This window comes from Syngnathus floridae, chromosome 5 (genome assembly GCF_059516105.1).
Source record: "Syngnathus floridae isolate MCC-2025c chromosome 5, RoL_Sflo_1.0, whole genome shotgun sequence".
Lineage (NCBI taxonomy): Eukaryota > Metazoa > Chordata > Actinopteri > Syngnathiformes > Syngnathidae > Syngnathus > Syngnathus floridae.
Window position 1 is genome coordinate 19,033,068 of NC_142417.1, and position 20,234 is coordinate 19,053,301.

Below are 20,234 nucleotides of genomic sequence, written 5' to 3' on the forward strand. Positions count from 1 at the left end.
CAATTTCCCGTTCACGACCGAGTAAGTGACTGTTGTCTTTCCTTTCCCATTCAACAACGGATCAGTGTGTGGGGAGGGGGGCGAACGATTCGGCGAACGATTCTTTTGAACGATTCTTTTGAGTGAACTCATTCTAAAGATTCATTTCACTTAAAAGAACACATCACTACTCCATGTACGCTGCAGTTGAATAAGCCTTGGCGCGGCGCGAAGACGCAGTCACCCTGTAAATGTAGCCTATGAAAGGTGCAGATCTTACATGATGCGTCCAAATTCAGAGGCTCCCTCCTCCGAAGGGAGCGTTTTCGGCTGGGTGACGTCACATCTGGGTGACGTCACGTCTGAGCGACCTGACCGCACGTTGTTTCTAAATTCTAGAAAGAGAGTTGGCAGACCGGGTCTTTTCAGAGGTTCCACCTCAATTCGCCTCCGCAGACCGCATAAACTGTGGCGAATTTGGATTGGCTAATCCGAATTTAGACCCCGCGTGCGGACGTGTTGCAACGGAAGTGACGTTGGGCGGCCTTGAGAGAACCCAGCCCGGGAATTTGGATACAGCCAATCAGAAGTAAATCGGGTGCAAAGTCAGCTGACAACACGCCCACAACCAGGAAGAATGGTCAGAAGTTACATCTAAAAACTGGTTAATTGTTACAGCACGTCTTATAAAACGTATGTATTAACTATTAAAATGTTCGGTGGAGACGACGAAGATGGAGATTTCTTGTCACCAGCAGGCGGGTAAGTTATGCTTCTTGTCTTGACGATGATTACTATGTTAGCATACGTTAAGTAGCATAACATAAGTAAGTGTCAGTCATCGGTTGGTCCATAATTTAATGTCACTGATAGAAGTTGCTGCGAAATCAAGTAAGGTTAATCTAGTCAAAAAAGGAGTAGGGACATGAAAGGACCGTTTATCAAGTAACAATACAGAACACGTTCACTCATTTATTATCGATACGATTAGCTTTGGCCTCGCAACTTGGTTCCCGAAATGATAGTAAAAGCAATGTGTAAAACGTGCGTGGTGGGTAAAACGTGCGTGGTGTGCAACACGAACATGTACAGCAGTCTCAATGGGTTTGAAGTACCACTGGGGTTTGTTATGAATACATTATTGACAACTTAACACATAATTTTTCTTAACACATTAATTTATTATTTCCATTATTATTTAAAAAATGTTTTTTTGCTAACAACAACAACAACAACAAAAGAAAAATAGTGAAAGTGGATATTAACCCTCATGGAGTATAAATAAGTAATACTTAAATGCAAACTTTATCCCAATTTGGGCAGTGCTTTTGAGGTATGATAACTTTGTCATTTCTAAATATTTTTTTTTTTACTTTCAACCACTCAAATTGTTCAGTGGGATCAGTCCTATCCATAGATGTATAACTTTTCAATTATGTTTTTAATTTTGATGCCGTCTGTGGACAATATTTGCATTTATCACACGCACACACACGCGCACGCGCACACACACGCACACACACACGCACAGGTGAGGTGTATTGAGAATAATGGACATCAGCAAATCTGAGTACTGGATAATATACTGGTACAGAGAAAAAAAAACGTTTCAAAATAATCTTTGGGGTGTGTTGGAGTGGTTACGAGAAATGGCGTATTATACACAGGTGCGGATCATACATGGAATCTTTTCTTTCAAATTGCCCTGCCCTACTTGTATGACTCATGAAACAACCTTAAACCAATATTTCCAAAAAGTATTTATTTTGAATGAAACATACATTTTGCCTCAACATTTGCTCTGCTTGTAGAGCCAAGTTGGCTTCTCTGTTTGGGCCGGATGAAGAAACCAGTCGAAGGAACGAGTCCTTTCATTATACAGCCCCAAAACAGCCGAGGAAAAGTTCAAATCCAGGTCAGAACTTTCAAACTGAATGATTATATTATATACTGAATATAATTTGCTTAATGTTTTGCTTCATGTTTTGCAGTATCAGTCATCCAGACAGCAGCACTGTCTCCTCGTACCCTGGAAGTGTTGTTTGCTGCTGCAGTTCAAGCCTTTCAATTGTAAATATCAGATTTGAATGTAAAAATATCAGTTGGTTTTCATTTCACTTGTATCGTACACACTGTTCTACCATATGTTCTTTGTCTAAACACTCATATAATGTCTGCCTTAATTATCATAAGAAAACATTTTAAAATAATTGCATGCCCCTAACACAGCATAAATGGACAATACGTGAAGCAGGGAAAGCTGGGAGCAGCCATTCTGGGAAACCACTCAAGTAAAGAGGTAGGGACTGCATATTGTATTATTATAGTACGTACAGTATTATGTACAGTATTAGAATTATTGTATTATTGGGTAGGCATTGATGATTGTGCTGATGTAACATTTTTCTTAATCATGTCTCTCTTTCTGTGTAGTTCAAGCTGCTTCTGTACGTTAGCCAGCAGAAACAAATTACTTCTGCCAAGATCCACGTTGACTTCATTTTCACGGTGAGCTTTGGAAACTACCGTTTTTTTGGACTAAAAGTCGCTCGGAGTACAAGTGGCATCAGCCATAAAATGCACAATAAAGGGGAAAAAACCATATATAAGTCGCACCAGAGTTTAAGTCGCATTTTGGGAGGAATTTATTTGACAAACTCCAACACCAAGTACAGACATGAACCAGCAAAAACAGGCTAAACAATACGGCATGCTAACGTGACAAACACAAACAAGAAGCTGAGATCGGGACTGACGTAACATTAACAGTTATTCATAGAACTATAACATAAAGAATACGTTTATCAAACCATCTGTGTCACTCCAAATCATTAAATCCATCGATCGAATTCTTCGTCCTTTCTGGAAACAGCGCGTGTGTGGCGCGCCGCTGACGTCGGACTCGTCATCAGCTGCAGTTCAAATTATTCCACAGGCCCATATAACGATATATAAACTATATATCAAATAATAATAATGTAAACAACAATTTTATCGAACCATCTGTGTCACTCCAAATCCTTAAATCCATCGGAATCTTCATCTTGTGTCACTTAAAAAAAAAACAAAAAAAACCCAGCTTTGACTACGTGTGCCGCTGACGTCAGACTAGATACCATATTTATTCTAATTAGCGCCCATATTCTAATAATCGCCCAGTGTGTGTTAGCGATGACATAAATAAAAAAACATTGATACCTCTAATTATCGCCCATGCTGCTAAAAATTCCCCGCAAAACTTACATTTTCCTCTGCAACCGCATGCTGACGTCATTGCGCAAGTTTAAATATGTCTGATTTGACAGCACGTCGAATGTCCCTTTTAAATTGTTTTTCTCCATAAACTATATATTTGCAGGGTATTTCAATACCGTGCTTTGTTGTTGAAGTGATGTACATGGGTCGTCTGGCGCTTCAGCCTGCTTGCTTTCTTTTGAAGGCTGATGCGACTTGGATTTTGTTCTCTTCATCTCTATATTATGATTCAATTACACTCATTACTCCGCTACAATAGTCTCACACGATTACGTTATCGGGGTGTGCGCTCGAACAAGATGATCGCGATAACATGACGTGCGCATCATGTGATGTGCAACGGTAACGTGTCGCATCGATGGAGCGTCAATTGACGCACCCCGCTGTTAGAGGTAGATCAAAACAGCCGCTGTTCTAGTGTTAAGAACACCAGTGAGATGCAGGTATTGCATACTACATAAGGAAAATATACATATTATCGCCCATTTCAGTGCCCCTTGGCGATCGGACAAAAAGTGTTCTCTATTAATCGCCCACCCCCCTGTTGGACATAAACCTTTTCTAATTATTGCCCTGGGCGATAATTACAATAAATACGGTATATCAAATAAATGTAACACAAACAACAATTTGAACGAACCATCCGTGTAACACCAAATCATTAAATCCATCGGAATCTTCATCTGCTGTGTCACTTAAAAACAAACAACAACAACAACAGCTGTTCACACCGGAACTACGTGCCCCGCTGATGTCACCCTTGTCGTCACCCTCGACGTCAGTTGCGGCTCCAATTATTCCACAGATCTATGCATATAACTATATTGCAACGTTACCAAAGTACCAGGCAAGACATGGGTTTGGTAACCGGCTCTTTATATCACAAAACAAGAGCTCAACATATGAGCCAACACAGTGCTATATGCAAGCGCCCTGGATCGCTCTTCCCGTACCCCCCCTGCCGCCTTCATGGCCTTGCGAGACAATCGGAAATTACTGAAGTCTAACAACATAGACGTTGCTACTCTAAATAAACTATATATCAAATAACTATAACCTAAATAACAAGTTTATCAAACCATCTGTGTCACTCCAAATCATAAAATCACCTGACTCCGGAAGTCAGTGAATGAAACTCATTGTCAGTGAGGCTTCAATTATTCTACAGCCATAGTGCACCCTCATGCGGTTTAAAGCGAAAATAACATGTGAAGTGATCAACTATAATACTAGTAAGTCAGTAATGTGTTAATGATCAAGTAACAATTTGTGAATAATTACACATATAAGTCGTTCCTGAGTATAAGTCGCCCCCCCACCCAAACTATGAAAAAAAACGCGACATATAGTCCAAAAAATATGGTATTCAAAAACTTCATTTGTAGTTGAATAGGCCTGTCATGATACGTAAGTCATCAACATTAAGTTGCGCTGTCTCAAGCTCTCCTGTCAGTCATCTTGCTCACCACTGTGAGAGTGTGGGCACTCACACGCCTACATTCACATTAGGGGTTGAGGTTGGAATGGCATTCCAAAAACCCATTTAAACAGTTTGGTTTGCATAGATTTATTTTTTAGGCAAAGCAGTCAGTAGCACCAAGAGTCAAGTAGTGCAAATGCTAGCCGGTTTGGTCAGCTAACAGCTATCGTCTATGGCAATAGTCCCCAACCACTGGGTTTTGGGCCACGATGGACTCCATTGATAAAAGAAAAGAAACTATCACTACTTCATGTTTATTTATTATTCGTGGATGAAAAATATTTTGTTTGAAAATGTGACCGGATTCTCGCCGTTATACCCTACTATGACTGATTCTTGACACTTGTCAACTTTTCTGAGTCATGTAATGCAAATATTAAATGCACAAGCTAGCAAAATGTATAAAATAAACAGTTGTTTTTGGAAAGTTTCTATACAATGAGGGAAAAGCCCAGTAAGGATTCAACACATGAGCCTATGCCCAACAGGAAAAAGAATGATGAATTAATTTCACAAACAATAACAGTTGACCTGCGGTACTTAAAAGGTAAAAAAAAAAGGTAAAGACCAGGGCTGTGGACTCGGACTCGGGGACTCGGACTCGGTCGGACTCGGTCATTTTTGCCGGACTCGGACTCGGTGCTGATTTTGACCGAGTCCACCGAGTCCGACAATAAAAAAAAAATACGTTAAATTTTATTTTCATCATGCTGCTGAGAATGCGCGTAGGAATACTGTCCACAGCCCTGCTTACGATCAATGCGGCCACGTTGAGTTGCACTTAGGCTAATTTTTACATTATGTACCAATGTCAAGGATGATTATGTCACCCAGCTTATATCATTATTTTGATTTTGATCTAATTTAGCCTTGAATAAAGACTAAGCAGTCACATGAATTAACAGAAAAAATGGACAGCCGGACTCGGACTCGGACACTGACTCGGACTTGGACTCGGACTCGGTGGTCAAGAGGCCGGACTCGGACTCGGTGCAAAAATCCGACCGAGTCCACAGCCCTGGTAAAGACCCAATGATTGTCACACACACATCTGGGTGTGGTGACAGGTGATTCAGTTTTTCAGTTTGTGTTTATGCAGTGGTCCCTCCAGCTGACTTGATGGGTCGGTTTTGGGCGCCCTATGTTGTTGAACTTTTCCCTCTTACTCCCTGTGTGCTTTTATGGTTTAGGTGTCTTTTGCTGCCACCTTAGGTGTTAGACTTTGAACAGAATATGCACGTTGAACATGCATAACTGTAGCCCCAAACCGTTTTGGCATCTCTACATCAAGGGGTTGTTCGCAGTGTTTTGGTCAAGTTTGTCCACCCTAATCATGTGCGCGTTGTACACAATCACGGATTCAGGCCTGAGCACACAGACAATTTTTCTCTCTCGTTTTTCCCCGAACAGCAACTTGATGCATTGTCATGTAAGAAGACAATTACAGCGAGTCGAAAGTTTTTTTGGGATTTATTTTTGTTTATTTCGGCAAGTACCACACACTTATTCCTACTTGATTTCTCATTTTGTTTTACATGTCTTGTCAACAAGGGAAGCGGGTTAAAGCAATTCTGCTTATCTAGTCCTGTCCTGATTACAGCCAAAGGTTTCACTGCTGGACACATGATCGACATTACTACAGTACTACCTATAATACTATAATAATCATGACAAGAGAGAATCAAAAGAAAAAAAGAAATTTGACTAGGATAACATAATTTGAGTACAGCAATAACAAATAAAGTGGAAGTTTGAATATGATCTGAATACAACAATAACAAGTAAACTGGAAGTTTGAATATGATTTGAATACAGCAATAACAAGTAAACTGGAGGTTTGAATATGATTTGAATACAACAACAACAAATAAACTGGAAGTTTGCAAAACAGTTGATATCAGTTTGTTTTGAATACAGCAGTATTCAAAAGAGTTCAGAGATACAGTTCAGAGGTACCCTTGGATCAGTTGGAAAAAAAAACTTTGTTGAGCTAAGGTACCACTAAGGTAGCGGTACCTATTTTTTTATGACAAAAATATCACAGGTAACCTGTAAACAATGTTCTTTTTAAATGTATGAATTCATACGTCGAGCATTTTCACAAATTTATGCAAGGCTTACAGAATATTGTTTGCTATGGATTCTACCTTATACTGCTCTGTAGTTATCACCATTTGAAAAAAGGTTGGTTAGTGAACAATCTCAGTATGTATACACGTATACATGCATACACATACACATGCATACACGTATACATGCATACACATACACATGCATACACGTATACATGCATACACGTATACGTGCATACACGTATACATGCATACATGTATACATGCATACATGTATACATGCATATATGTATACATGCATATACATGCATGCGTATACATGTATACATGTATACATGTATACGCATAAATGTATACGCATACATGTATCATCGGCGGTCACTCGGGACGAGTATGACTGTCTTCTTCTCAGGGTCGTCTACTTGTGGGTCCGCAGGTGGGCGTAGAGGCCGATCCGGGATCCACATATTTTTGTGCAATGTGGGCAGGGGAAAGTGGTGGTGGGTTGTGGTCGTGCTGGAGCCTGTTTTTGTTTTTCCTTACGGAGTTGTCGTTTGGTTTCTCCAACACGGCGGAGTTCTTTTTCGTGATGTGCTGCACCTTCTTGCACTGCTGCCCTCCAGCAGTTCCTGTTCAAGGCGATGCACTCCCAGTCCTGAGATGTTATTTGGAATTTCTTGAGATTGGTCTTGAGGTTGTCCTTAAAACATTTCTTTTGCCCGCCCGGGGCTCGCGGACCTCTCTCCAGCTGGGAGTATAACATCTGTTTGGGGAGGCGGGTGTTAGCCATGCGGATGAGATGTCCTGTCCATCGGAGTTGGTGCTGCATTATTAAGGGGGTGATGCTCGGTATCGTGGCTTCCTCCAGAACGCTGATGTTTGTGCGTCTGTCCTCCCATTTGATCCTGAGTATTTTCCTCAAGGTTCTCTGGTGGTGTTGTTCAAGAGCTCTTAGGTGCCTGTTGTAGGTTGTCCATGATTCTGCCCCATAAAGTAAGGTGGGGAGAACCACAGCTTTGTAAACCAGGAGCTTGGGGTCAGCCCGGAGGTCTCTGTTAGAGATTTGCTCACTCCAACTTATTTTGCAAGAACCACACGGGAGACAAGTAAGTCCTTTTGGACACCTGCAGGTGGAGAGTTCACTCGCTCTAGAATGAAGTCTCAACCCTCGTTCCTGCGAGGGGATATTTATTAAGAGAAACAGAGTGGGGGTTGAGAGTGGGGGTCAGAGTAGACAAATGGCCGAAGCCCCTGGCTGATCAAAGCACAGCAGGGGGTCCTTCACGATGTTGTGTGAACAAAACAACTTTGATTGCTTCCTCTGCAGCTAGTCAATCAGTTCAAAAGATCTTAGCACTTTGTTCTACTACTTTTGTTAAGACAGGACAAGCGAGTTTAATTATTACAGGTTACATTCCAACATAATCATAGGATCAAACTAACCTGAAAACCCTAACAGTCTCTGTCTTCAAAGACTCTTTTCCGGAGTCTGGCATACGCTCCACTGGCACAGCTCAGGCGATGGTTGACCTCAGAGTCAATGTCCGCTTTGGAGGAGAGAAGGTAGCCGAGGTAGGGGAAGTGGTGAACATATTCAAGTGCAGTGTTGTCCACATTTATGATGGGCGGAGTAGATGGCTGGTTGGGTGGGGGTTGATGTAGCACCTGGGTCTTCTTGATGTTCACGGTCAGACCCAGGGCTCTGTATGCCTTAGCGAAGGAGTTCAGGATGCCCTGGAGGTCTTCTGCAGAGTGTGCTGCAATGGCATTATCGTCTGCATACTGGAGCTCCACAACCGTGGTGGTTCTGATCTTGGTTTTGGCTTTGAACCTGTTAAGGTTGAAGAGCCTGCCATCAGTTCTGTACTAAATTGGGATTCCATGTGGTAGTTCTTCGTTGATGAGGTGGAGTATGGCGGCAATAAAGACAGAGAACAGGGTGGGTGCAATGATGCATCCCTGTTTGACCCCTGTCTCTACAGTGAAAGGCTCAGTGAAGGAGCTGTTGTTGAGCACTGTGGCTGTCATTCCGTCATGTAATAAACGCAGTATTCTGATGTATTTATCCAGGCAACCATACCTCAGAAGGATGCTCCATAGGGCCTGGCGATCCACCGAGTCAAAGGTCTTTGTCAGGTCTATGAAAGCCATGAACAAAGGCTGTTTATGCTCACAGCATTTCTCCTGGAGTTGGCGTGCTGTAAAAATCATGTCTGCAGTGCCTCTAGCTTGGTGAAAACCGCACTGCGATTCTGGGAGAACTTCCTCAGACAGTGGCAGTAGGCGGTTGGCAAGAACACGAGCAAGTACTTTGCCAACTGTTGAAAGGAGCGAGACGCCCCTATAGTGTCCACAATCCGCTTTGTCCCCTTTCTTGAAAATGGTCACTATCAGAGCATCCCTGTGCTCCGAGAAGAGTACTTCTTTTTCCCAGACCTTCAGGAAGAGGGACTGGAGGTGGCGCTGGAGCTCTAGTCCACCTTCCTTTAGGACCTCAGCTGGGATCCCATCTGGCCCAGAGGCCTTGTTGTTCTTCAGGCTCCTGATGGCATCTTGGACCTCTGCTAAAGTGGGAGGTTCACCCATGTCTACCCTGATGGGACTCTGAGGGATGTGACTGAGGAAATCTGACTGAGTTGTGCTGTCACGGTTGAGGAGTCCCTGAAAGTGCTCTCTCCACCGGTTGTTTATGGACTCATTGTCCTTCAAAAGCTCCTGCCCGTCTTTAGAGCGCAGGGGGTTTTGGCCGCGATGGCTTGGGCCGTAGACAGCACTGAAAAAGCCTCTGGTGTCACCAGAATCTGCCAAACTCTGGATTTCCAGTGCCCTTTCTGTCCACCAGGAGTTTTTAATCTGTCTCACCTGGCTCTGGACGTCAGCCTTGGCTCTGGAGTGAGCCTGTCTCTTTGCTGTGCAGGTGATGTCATTTTGCCAGACACGAAAGGTTTCCCTTTTCTTGGAAATGAGCTGTTCTATCTCTGTGTCGTTCTCATCAAACCAGTCCTGATGCTTTCTGGCCTTGCACCCGAGAGTGGCACTGCAGGTGTCGAAGATGGAAGACTTGAGCAGGCTCCAGTGTTCTTCAATGTCCTCAGGGTATTCCTGATTGAGGCTTTCTCCGAGAGGCCTGAAACAGCTGCAGGGCAGCAGTTTTATTCAGGATCTCGAGGTTTAGTCTTTGCCGGTGTCAAACGCATCTCTTTTATTAAGGTGCCCCCGGATTCCCGGCAACGGGTTTGTCTTGGCCGGGGTTAGGGGATTCGTCCGTAATCTAACCACCCGAGTTAAATTAACTCTATCAGAATCAATCTAATTTCTTTACGACGCCAATCCCTCTCAAGTCACCCGAAGCTCGAGCCGAGTAATTCAATTCGAGGCAAGACTTCGAAATGACCGCGTCGTATTGATGGCCCCCCTTTTTTCTGTTTGACGCTTTTGTTATGTTACGGATATTTTTAGATGTCTTTGTTAAGACCTCAGGGATTCGTTCGTATAGCGCACCCTAGCTCTAGTTTTGCCGAAGTAACTGTTGATATGGATCCGTTCTACTTGGTTGCTCAAGTAGCGAGCCTACTACTTTTTTATTCGAAAGATAATTGAATTAATAAGTGTGACAGTAATAGTATTTGAGAAGAAAGTTAATGCCCTTTACATTATTAATTGTAACTTCTTATACTTATATCCAACACTTAACTGTCGGAGTGATTCACCCCACTCGATTGCTTTAAAAGGAATAATAACTCTCTTGAAATGAATCAAAATGTCCTACTCTAATTAGATTTGCCCAGTAATTAATTTGGAAGGCAAGTCTATCTTTCGATATTGTCCTGATTAACTTTTGACGCGGCCCGACAAAGTTAGGAACGGGCCTGCGCCCTTCAAAGAATTAAATTACTTTCAATTCTACACCAATACAATAATTTGATTTAAACACCTTCGTTACTTTATTCAGATGAAGTAAATTTTCAAACGGATTAACATTTAGCGAAATTCACTCATCCCTCAAATAACTACGGAGGCTATTTAATTCTCTAAAATTGTCTGATGTTACTTTTATTTATTCCGGTCCTATGTTATACCATAATAACCACCCGTCCATCAATCAAATTGTCAAATCAACCCCAAACAATCGATTGCACATTCCGTACAGATTGGCGCACAACGAAGTAGATGAATATACAAGACACATTTATTGAAGAAACATGAAATAGAATTACAAATCTCAATTACTCCAAACACCGAACAACTTCACTCACTGAAACCCGTGCTAATAAAATCATTCAATCCCAGAGCAATTCGATTGCAAGACACAGGTCATGAAAGAGGGAAAAGGTAGATACCAGTTGGGTGCTATTTTTGGTGAAAGCAAAGTCGAGTGATCAGTTCGAACTTACTTCTAAAATCCAAATTAGAGAAACAGGTTGGCTTCGAGAGGACCGACGACCCGATGACTGTTCCCCCCCTCGCGTAAATACAGAAAAGTCGTTCCCCTCACCTAATTCCTCATGCAAAGTTGTCCAGTCCAATTTTTTTGAGTAAATCCAAGTTAATCCAAGCAAACGATCCTGCGTCTCACACAAAGATCCTGGGACTTTGGAAAAATCTTGAAACTCCTTCGGGCTTATTCACGTATGAGCGCTCTTTGGGGGAAAAAGCCCCGTAGCTGCCCCTTCAGGTCTTTTTATAGACTTCTCTGCCCCCCCTTGCTTTCTTCTGGTACCTATACCCTCCCCATAGGGTAAGATTGCCCAGTTTCCCACGCTCGTACACCTGTTGCTCTACAGCAGCTATTTCCGCCCTTATTACGACCACGCATTACTTTCCACCAAATGCCCAGCTAGCCCCTGCTAAAACCTTCCACTTCCTCTTTACTTCACTTCCTGTTTCATGAAAAGAACTCTTTTAAAGTTACACTTCAATCAACTCTGAAATTAAAAATCCAAACCTTTGATCTATTTCTTTAAACAATTTATAACACGCCACTATTCTCACAGTAGCGGCCCCCTTGATCAAATTGACTGATAATATTGCTTACGCTGTTACCGAGTACATTTTAGCCAAGCAAAGGAATTAAAAATAAAATTAACATTTGTACTTTCTCCAAACAATTTACAACACGCCGCTATTCTCACAGTGGCGGGCACCTTGATCAAATTGACTGATAATATTGCTTAAGCTGTTACAGAATACATTTTAGCCAAGCAAAGAAATCAAAAATAAAAATAACATTTGTACTTTCTCCAAACAATTTATAACACGCCGCTATTCTCACAGTGGTGGGCACCTTGATCAAATTGACTGATAATATTGCTTAAGCTGTTACAGAATACATTTTAGCCAAGCAAAGAAATCAAAATAAAAATCACATTTGTGCTTCTCCAAACAATTTATAACACACCGCTATTCTCACAGTGGCGGGCACCTTAATCGAATTGACTGATAATATTGCTTAAGCTGTTACAGAATACATTTTAGCCAAGCAAAGAAATCAAAATAAAAATCACATTTGTGCTTCCATGCGTGACCCACAATCCGACACCGTGTTCCTGTTTATTCCTATTTCTACTAGTTTAGTTTATTTTGGCCCTTTTTGGTCTCATGTATCGGTTTGGCGCCATCACTTGGACAAATTTGGAATTTCAGCTCTGCCAATTTATTCAGTCATCCTTAATTCAAATTTTGTACCATCCGCTACTAAAATTTGGAATTTCATCTCTACCAATTTATTCCTCTGAGCAATCCATATTCACCATTTGCACCATCTCTTCTCCCCCTCCCCTATGTTACATGACACCGGCTCAGCTTCTTTTGCAGTCTCCTCTTCCTCTTGATTCTGATGGACATCGTGGATCGTATCAGGCGGTGATCTGTCCAGCAGGCCTCTGAATCCATCATGGCTTTTGTGATGCTCACGTCGCGCTGATCCCTGGCTCTGACTATGACATAGTCAATAAGATGCCATTGTTTAGAGCGAGGGTGTCTCCATGAGCCCTTGAGTTTGTTCTTCTGGCGAAAGATGGTTTTGGTGATGATGAGGTCGTATTGAGCACATTTGCTAAGAAGCAAAACCCCGTTGGAGTTGATGTTTCCAATGCCTTCCTTTCCAATGGTGCCCTTCCAGAGGTCGTGGTCACGGCCCACTCTGGCATTGAAATCTCCCAATATAATAATCTTGTCCTCCTTGGGGATTTTTGACATTACCTCATCCAGACAGGCATAGAAAAGGCCTCTTTTCTTTTTTGTCCTCATCGGAAATGAGGGTAGGTGCATAAGCACTAAGAACTGTTGCCGTCTGGTTGTTGGCCAGCACCAGACGGAGTGTAATCAGGCGCTCACTGATTCCCACAGGGAGTTCAGAGAGCTGACTGATCAGTTGGTTCTTGATGGCAAAACCAACCCCATGGATCCGTCCTTTCCAGAAGAAAGTGTATCCACCCTTTTCCTCCTTCAGATGATCTTCCTCTGCCCGTCGGGTTTCTGAAAGAGCACCTATGTCAATCCGGTATCTTCTCAGTTCCCTGGCAATGATGGTGGTTCTCCTCTCCGGCCTATCACTGGTTACACTGTCCATTAGTGTGCGCACATTCCATGCTCCAAAATTCATGTTTCTGTGTTTTCGACCGCATATTGGTGATCCCTCTGAACGCGGTAATCCAGTCGGGAGGTTTGAGGCAGGCTATGTATAGGGCACCTTTTCTAGCCCCTTCCCCCCACAGGGATGAGCAGAGTGGATCCTAAAAAGGGCTGCTCAGTCGTGGATGCAGCTACCAAAGAGCTCTTCTGCCTCGGTCCAAGAGCCCAATGATCATCGAACATCCACCGCCTGATGTGCCAGCTTTTGACTAGGGGCTTCCAGACTTCACAGTCCTGCCCCCGTTGTCACTTACTGGTTGCCACAGGACTTTAATCCGGGATGTAAGGTGGATTCCCTGAAAAAGATGCCTGTGCGTGACTTTGTTTAGAGTGGGGAGACTGGTGCACAGACAGTCACCACACTGTACTTGACAGATCAGGGTCAGAGTCCAGTGGCAAGGAGACAAGACGACTGGTGATCCTTTTCTGCTGCAGCCTTCATCCGCCTTCCCAGCCGTTGTGACGCCACCCCTTAGGTCAGCCATCATCCTCCGCCTGGTCCACCGTTGAGGTCTTCACTATTTACCCATGGCTGGAGCTGTTTACCCACAGCCGGGACAGTGGTTGATGGGCAGTAGGGCGTGTCCACACGCCGGTGGGCCTACATGCCACATCTCTGGGGCCCACTGCTGCTCCGAGATCCTTGACAACTTAGCCTGGGACCGCAAGGTGCCAATTACTGTGTGTGGCCACGAGGAGGCGTTTGCAAGTCTTAGCAATGGAGAGGCTGTGTACCGGCTGAGGAGGCTTATGCACTTGGCTCCTCTTTTTCATCCCCGGAAACAGAGGGCTAGCCGGTGGCGGTAGCTGAAAGCAGAAAAGTGGCAAGCAGAGGCAGCATGCAGCATGCACAAACTACAGGCACTACTACTCCAACACTGACTCATCACACGCCCTGTGTGCTGATGGCGCACACACATGCATACATGTACACGCATACATGTATACGCATACATGTATATGCATGCATTTATATGCATGCATTTATATGCATACAATTTGCTAAATATGGCTTTCACTATGTGTGATTATTGTCATTTCCAGTTCACATGTAAGTGTGATTTTAACAAGAATAGCAAAAATACAGTCAAACCTTGGGTTTTGACCACAATCCGTTCCAGAAGGCGGTTCGAGAAGCGAATCGGTCGAATTCCGAATCTATTTTTCCCATTACAAATAATGGACAAAAATTTAATTCATTTCAAGACAAAAAAACCCCGCCCTTTTTTAAGCATTTTTTCATTTGCGCATATTTGTCCGTTCGCGCAACTGCAGCGTACCGCCGAACACACAACCGTAGCGCGTCGCCCACCGCGCAACTGCACCGTGCAACTGTACCGCGCTGGTCGCATTATTGTGACAGAGCCGTCGCTGAAATTTAGAAAATATTTTTAAAGTCCTGATGTACTTTCCAAAATTTAAGTGGACCTAAGTGCGCAGGGAGCTTCATTTTGTCCGATCACGCAACTGCAGCGCACCGCCGAATGCGCAACCGTAGTGCGTCGCCCACCACGCAACTTCCCTGTGCTGGTCGCATTCTTGTGACAGAGCCGTCGCTGAATGTTAGAAAATATTTTTAAAGTCCTAATGTACTTTCCAAAATTTAAGTGGACCTTAGTGCGCAGGGAGCTTGATGTTGTCCGATTGTGCAACTGCAGCGCACCGCCAAACGCGCAACCGTCGTGCGTCGCCGACCGCGCAACTGCACCGCGCTGGTCGCATTAGTGTGACAGAGCCGTCGCTGAAATTTAGAAAATATTTTATTTTTCACATCATTAAACACTACGGATTGTATGTAAACTTACTGCACACAAAACGTAACAAATATTTCACATTTTTTTTGTATTTTTTTTTCTGCAGGTACAGCCCAACAATTATTGCACATTTTATGATGACCAAAGACAAAATTGGTCCCTAATGTTTGAATCTGCAAAATCATCATTTGACTTCTGTAAAGAGGTAAGTAGCAAAAAATGGATGGATGGATGGATGGATGGATGGATGGATGGATGGATGGATGGACGGACGGACGGCTGGGCGCATGGGCGGGCAGCTGGATGGATACATTATTGATCCCAGGGGGAAATTCAGTGTCCAGCAGTATTCATACCCAAAAGCAGGTACATTAAAGAGAAGATAACAGATATGAAGTAGATTCTTATGAAAAGTGTCAGGCATCAGTAGTATATAATGAATAAAGAAACATTAAACATTAATCATTTTAAATATGTCAAACATAATGAAACCTAAGATCATGTCCGTGTGTGACCCCTGTTCCCCATGTCGATGTTAAAAAAATCTCACGGCGTGGGGGAGAAATGATCCCCTCAGTATTTCCATGGAGCAAAATTGTGTCAACAGCCTGTCACTGATAATAAAATGCAAATAAATTAAAGAAAGAATAAAGTTTTTATTTTTTATTTTCGAAAAGTACATATAATGCCATTTTTTTTTTGTTTCGTTTCGTTTCATTTTCGTTTTGTTTCATTTTTGAGTAATGTTATTCTGTTTTGTTTCAGTTGCTAACATGAATTGGACCGGTGGTGCACTTTCAGTGGAAACGTTTATCAAGAACAAATCTGTAACTGCAACACAACGAGTGTTCCGTTTGTACTTCAGACTTGGTAGACATTATCTCGTACCTGCCCGAAACGCGATGTTGTCATGGGTTACTAACCTCAGAGCCAGTGGATCAGCAATGAAACGAAAATCAACCGGCCGACCTTGCACCGCCAGAACTCCAGAAAATGTGGCAGCGGTAAGACCAAAATAACATTATTCGAAAACGAAACAAAACAAAACAAAATGGCATTATATGTACTTTTCGGAAAAACAAAAACAAACTCTTTTGTTTCTTTAATTTACTGTACTTTTAGAAAAAAAAACAATAAACATTTTAGTTTCTTTAATTTATTTGCATTTTATTAAACCTACAAATGTGTCAGATCATTTTGCCGGACCCTGTACAATACTTCTTTGGGGGCAAAACAAAATGGGAGCAGGTTTGGAGAACTTTGAGTGAGGAACTGGTATGTTTTTACTTTTTTCTTCGTTCCTTTATTCATCTGTTGGACTGTACAAATTCACAACATTTCTTTCATTACCACATAGCAAATTGCTGAAACCTTTTTTTTTTTTTCTGTCTCATCAGAGGAGTTTGTCGTAAAAAATTACAAAAGTGTGCAGTGTGCACGTTCGGTTGATGTTAATTGTCTAGAAGTTGTGTGACAATTTATTATTTTAGGATTGTTTTACATTGTTGTTCAATGAATATTACCGTATTTTCCGGTAAATAAGCTGCACCTGATTAAACTACACTAGTTAAAATTAGGGGAAAGTCTTGCTTTGTTCAAATACAAGGCGTACCGGACTTTAAGCCGCAGATGTTTTAATGTTTAATTATCATTTATAAGAGAATATACACAAAGAGGATTGTCAGGAAAGAAATGGTTCTTTGGGGACACAAACCTTTTAATAACATAGTTTATTGATATAGATCAGGGGTGTCAAACGTACGGCCTGCGGGCCAGAACCGGCCCGCCAAGGGGTTTTAGTCCGGTGGGGGGATAAATTTGCATTATAAAAAAAAAAAAAGAATAAATTTAATTTCTTTAAAATCTGCAGTTCCTATGTTGGTCGCTAGAGTGGACACAGAGTGTCAAATTTTTCAAGAACAAATTGACTTCTCCCTACATGTTCACGGAGGTGATTGGGCAACCCGTGTGCCTGGTGTGCATGCAGCAAGTTTCAGTGCTTAAGGAGTATGATATTTGGCGCCACTATGAAACTCAGCATGGTGAAAAATACTACAGCTTCCACGGAGAACTGAGAAAACAGAAGGTAAATGAAATGTTGGTTTGTTTGAGGAAACGGCAATCTGTTTTCACCCGGAGCCGAGATGTCAGTGATTCTGCAGTGAAAGCCAGCTACGTAATTGCTAGCCAAGTAGCAATAGCGGCAAAGCTGTACTCTGAGGGGAAATTGGACAATTTATGGAGAAAAAGGGAAAACCTGTTCAGGAATTACAGTGCCCACTTTGGCTGCAGGATCTTGCATTTATGGTTGGTATTACAGAGCACCTGAATGATCTGAACCGAATGTTTCAGGGACGCAAAAACATTGTAACACAGTATTATTATAACAGCATATGCGCATTCAAGTTAAAGCTCATGTTATGGGAGACGCAGATAGCAAGCGGAGAGTCTGCTCATATTTCCTGTCTCAGAGATGTGTGCGCAGAAAGCTTTAATCCTGACGTGATACAGTCCAAAGACAAGATTTCAGGGTTGCTGTGGGAGTTTGACAAACGATTTCAGGTCTTTCGCGAACTCGAGACAGAATTCGCAGCTTTTCGCTCACCATTCACCGTCAGAGCTTCTGATGCTTCTTGAAATCATTGATTTGCAGTGTGATGCAGAATTAAAGGACAAATTTGCCTCTGTGGGCTTGGACAGATTTTACAAGTATCTCCTACCACGCTATCCTAAATTGACAGCACTGGCTACAAAAATGTTGTCCGTGTTTGGGACAACCTACCTTTGTGAGCAAATTTTCTCACTAATGAACATTAAAAAAACCAAGCTACGCTCAAAGCTCACACATAAGCACTTAAATGAGATTCTGAAACTGGCTGCTGCTCAGGGTATGATGCCTGGTATTGAAGCACTTGTGCAGGCTAAAAGATGCCAAGTTTCAGGGGCAAGTACTGATCAAGACTAATTACAAGGGAATGCTGCTTTGAACGTTGCACTATAAAATAAACAAGTGTGAATATTTGCACGAGTAATTGCTGTGAAAGTCGGAAACAGATTTACAAGAAAAGAGTATTGTTAAGTAAATTATGTCTTATGCATGCCACTTATGTATGTTGTCTTTGTGCGTTTTTTTTTCTACATTTTATGCATTAACAAGGAAGGGGCCAAATTTACTTACCATAATTTCCGCACTATAAGGCGCACCTGAAAACCTCCAATTTTCTCAAAAGCCGACAGTGCGCCTTATAATCAGGTGCGCCTTATATATGGGCCAATACTGAGCCACTACAGCAGGCGTGTCCAAAGTCCGGCCCGCGGGCCAAATGTATATATCTTATATACAGTTAAGGACAAAATTATTAACCCCCCTTTGAAAATGTCATTATTTTTTGAATATTTATTAGGAAACCTTCATTATACATAATTTTGCTCAGAAGTAGAACATTACATACAAAACCAAAAAATACCATGGTCAAAATTATTAGCCCTTTGGGAGCAATGGTTGACCTGTTGAGTTATATTCCAAAACACTGGTCTAACAAGTTGTTAAAACTTTGCCAAGCTCTCAATGATTGACCTGAAATCAAATCTAGAGGTTGCTTTCAATATTACGCTTGGCTAAAGTTTACCTGTGGTTCACATTAGTCTGCAATCATGGTGAAAGGAAAAGAAATTAGTCTTGACTAAAGAAAAAGAATCATTGATGCTCACAAGGAAGGAGAAGGTTATACAAGTATATCAAAGCAATTCAAAGTCTCAAGAACTGCAGTCAGAAGCAATATAAAGAAGTTCAAGGACATTCACACAGTACAGAACAACAAAGGCAGAGGCAGGAAGCGAAAGATTTCAAAATCTTTGGAAAGAAAGGTAGTCAGAGATGTATCGAAAGATCCACGAACAACTGCTAAGACACTAGTTAATGACTTGGGGAAGTCTGGAATAGATGTCTCAAGGAAGACAGACACAAGAGCCCTGCACAGTCATGGTCTGCGAGGGTGCAGACCAAGAAGAACTCCACTCCTTCAAAAGAGACACCTTTAAGCGAGATTGCAGTATGCTCGGGACAACATGGAGAAAGACTCGCCAACAGCTTCTTTCTCCAGGCTGTTAGGGCCCTGAACTCGCTACCCCCTTCTGCGTAGCGTGCGGCACTGTTGCGCTGTTTTCGGGAATGTCTGCTGTACGCGCACTTGCTCCTTTTTTTTTTTTTTTCTTTTTTTTTTTTTTCCCCTGCTCCTCTTATTTATTTATTTATTTATTGTTGTGTTATTTATTCATTATTTATTCAGCACGCTTTTGTTATACTTGTTTACTTGTTTGTCTGTTGTGAGCCATGTCTTGTCACCGTGGGATAGGGGGGAACGAAATTTCGGTTTCTTTGTGTGTCTTTGGCATGTGGAGAAATTGACAATAAAGCTGACTTTGACTTTGAAAAAAAAAAAAAAAAAAAAGGCGATCAATATTGGAAGCGTGTTCTGTGGTCAGATGAGACTAAACTGGAGCTGTTTGGTCACTGAGATGTAGCCTTTGTTTGGAGGAAGAAGGGAGAAGCATGCAACCCTAAGAACACTGTCCTGACTGTGAAACACGGAGGTGGGAGCATTATGCTTTGGGGGTGCTTCAGTGCAGCTGGGAATCTTGTCAGGATAGAAGGAATCATGAGGAAAGAAGATTATGAGAAGATTTTGAGGGAAAACCTTAAACAGTCTGCTTCGAAGCTGGGTTTTTGTCGTCGTTTTGTGTTTCAGCATGACAATGACCCGAAACATACATCGATAATGGTGAAGGAATACCTTCAGAAGAGCAAAGTCAATGTTCTGAAGTGGCCTGCACAAAGCCCAGATTTAAACCCCATCGAAAACTTATGCAAACAATTGAAGACCAGAGTTCACGCCAGACGACCATCAAACCTGGAGGAACTTGAGAGAGTTGCCAAGGAAGAATGGGCTGCAATTCCTCAGGAGACCTGTCTTAAGCTTGTTGAGAACTATACAAAACGACTACAAGCTGTTGTCCAGCGAAAAGGATACACAATTGACTATTGATGTTAGGGGGACTAAT

General features: G+C 42.3%; 1 protein-coding gene across 6 annotated transcripts in view; it reads left to right on the forward strand.

The window, feature by feature from the left end:
* The first annotated feature begins 474 nt into the window (after positions 1 to 474).
* The window catches only part of fkbp15b (FKBP prolyl isomerase family member 15b), a 109,374-nt gene continuing 89,614 nt past the window's right edge, over positions 475 to 20,234 (forward strand). The window contains exons 1-6 of one of the 6 annotated variants that reach the window (XM_088377482.1): positions 475 to 741; positions 1,791 to 1,894; positions 1,971 to 2,049; positions 2,209 to 2,278; positions 2,413 to 2,487; positions 15,280 to 15,378. In XM_088377482.1, coding sequence (XP_088233608.1) covers positions 692 to 741; positions 1,791 to 1,894; positions 1,971 to 2,049; positions 2,209 to 2,278; positions 2,413 to 2,487; positions 15,280 to 15,378 — 477 coding nt within the window. In that variant the 5' untranslated portion in view covers positions 475 to 691. The remainder of the gene's footprint in view (positions 742 to 1,790; positions 1,895 to 1,970; positions 2,050 to 2,208; positions 2,279 to 2,412; positions 2,488 to 15,279; positions 15,379 to 20,234) is intronic. The other 5 variants (XM_088377481.1, XM_088377477.1, XM_088377478.1 and 2 more) reach the window with 5 other exon arrangements.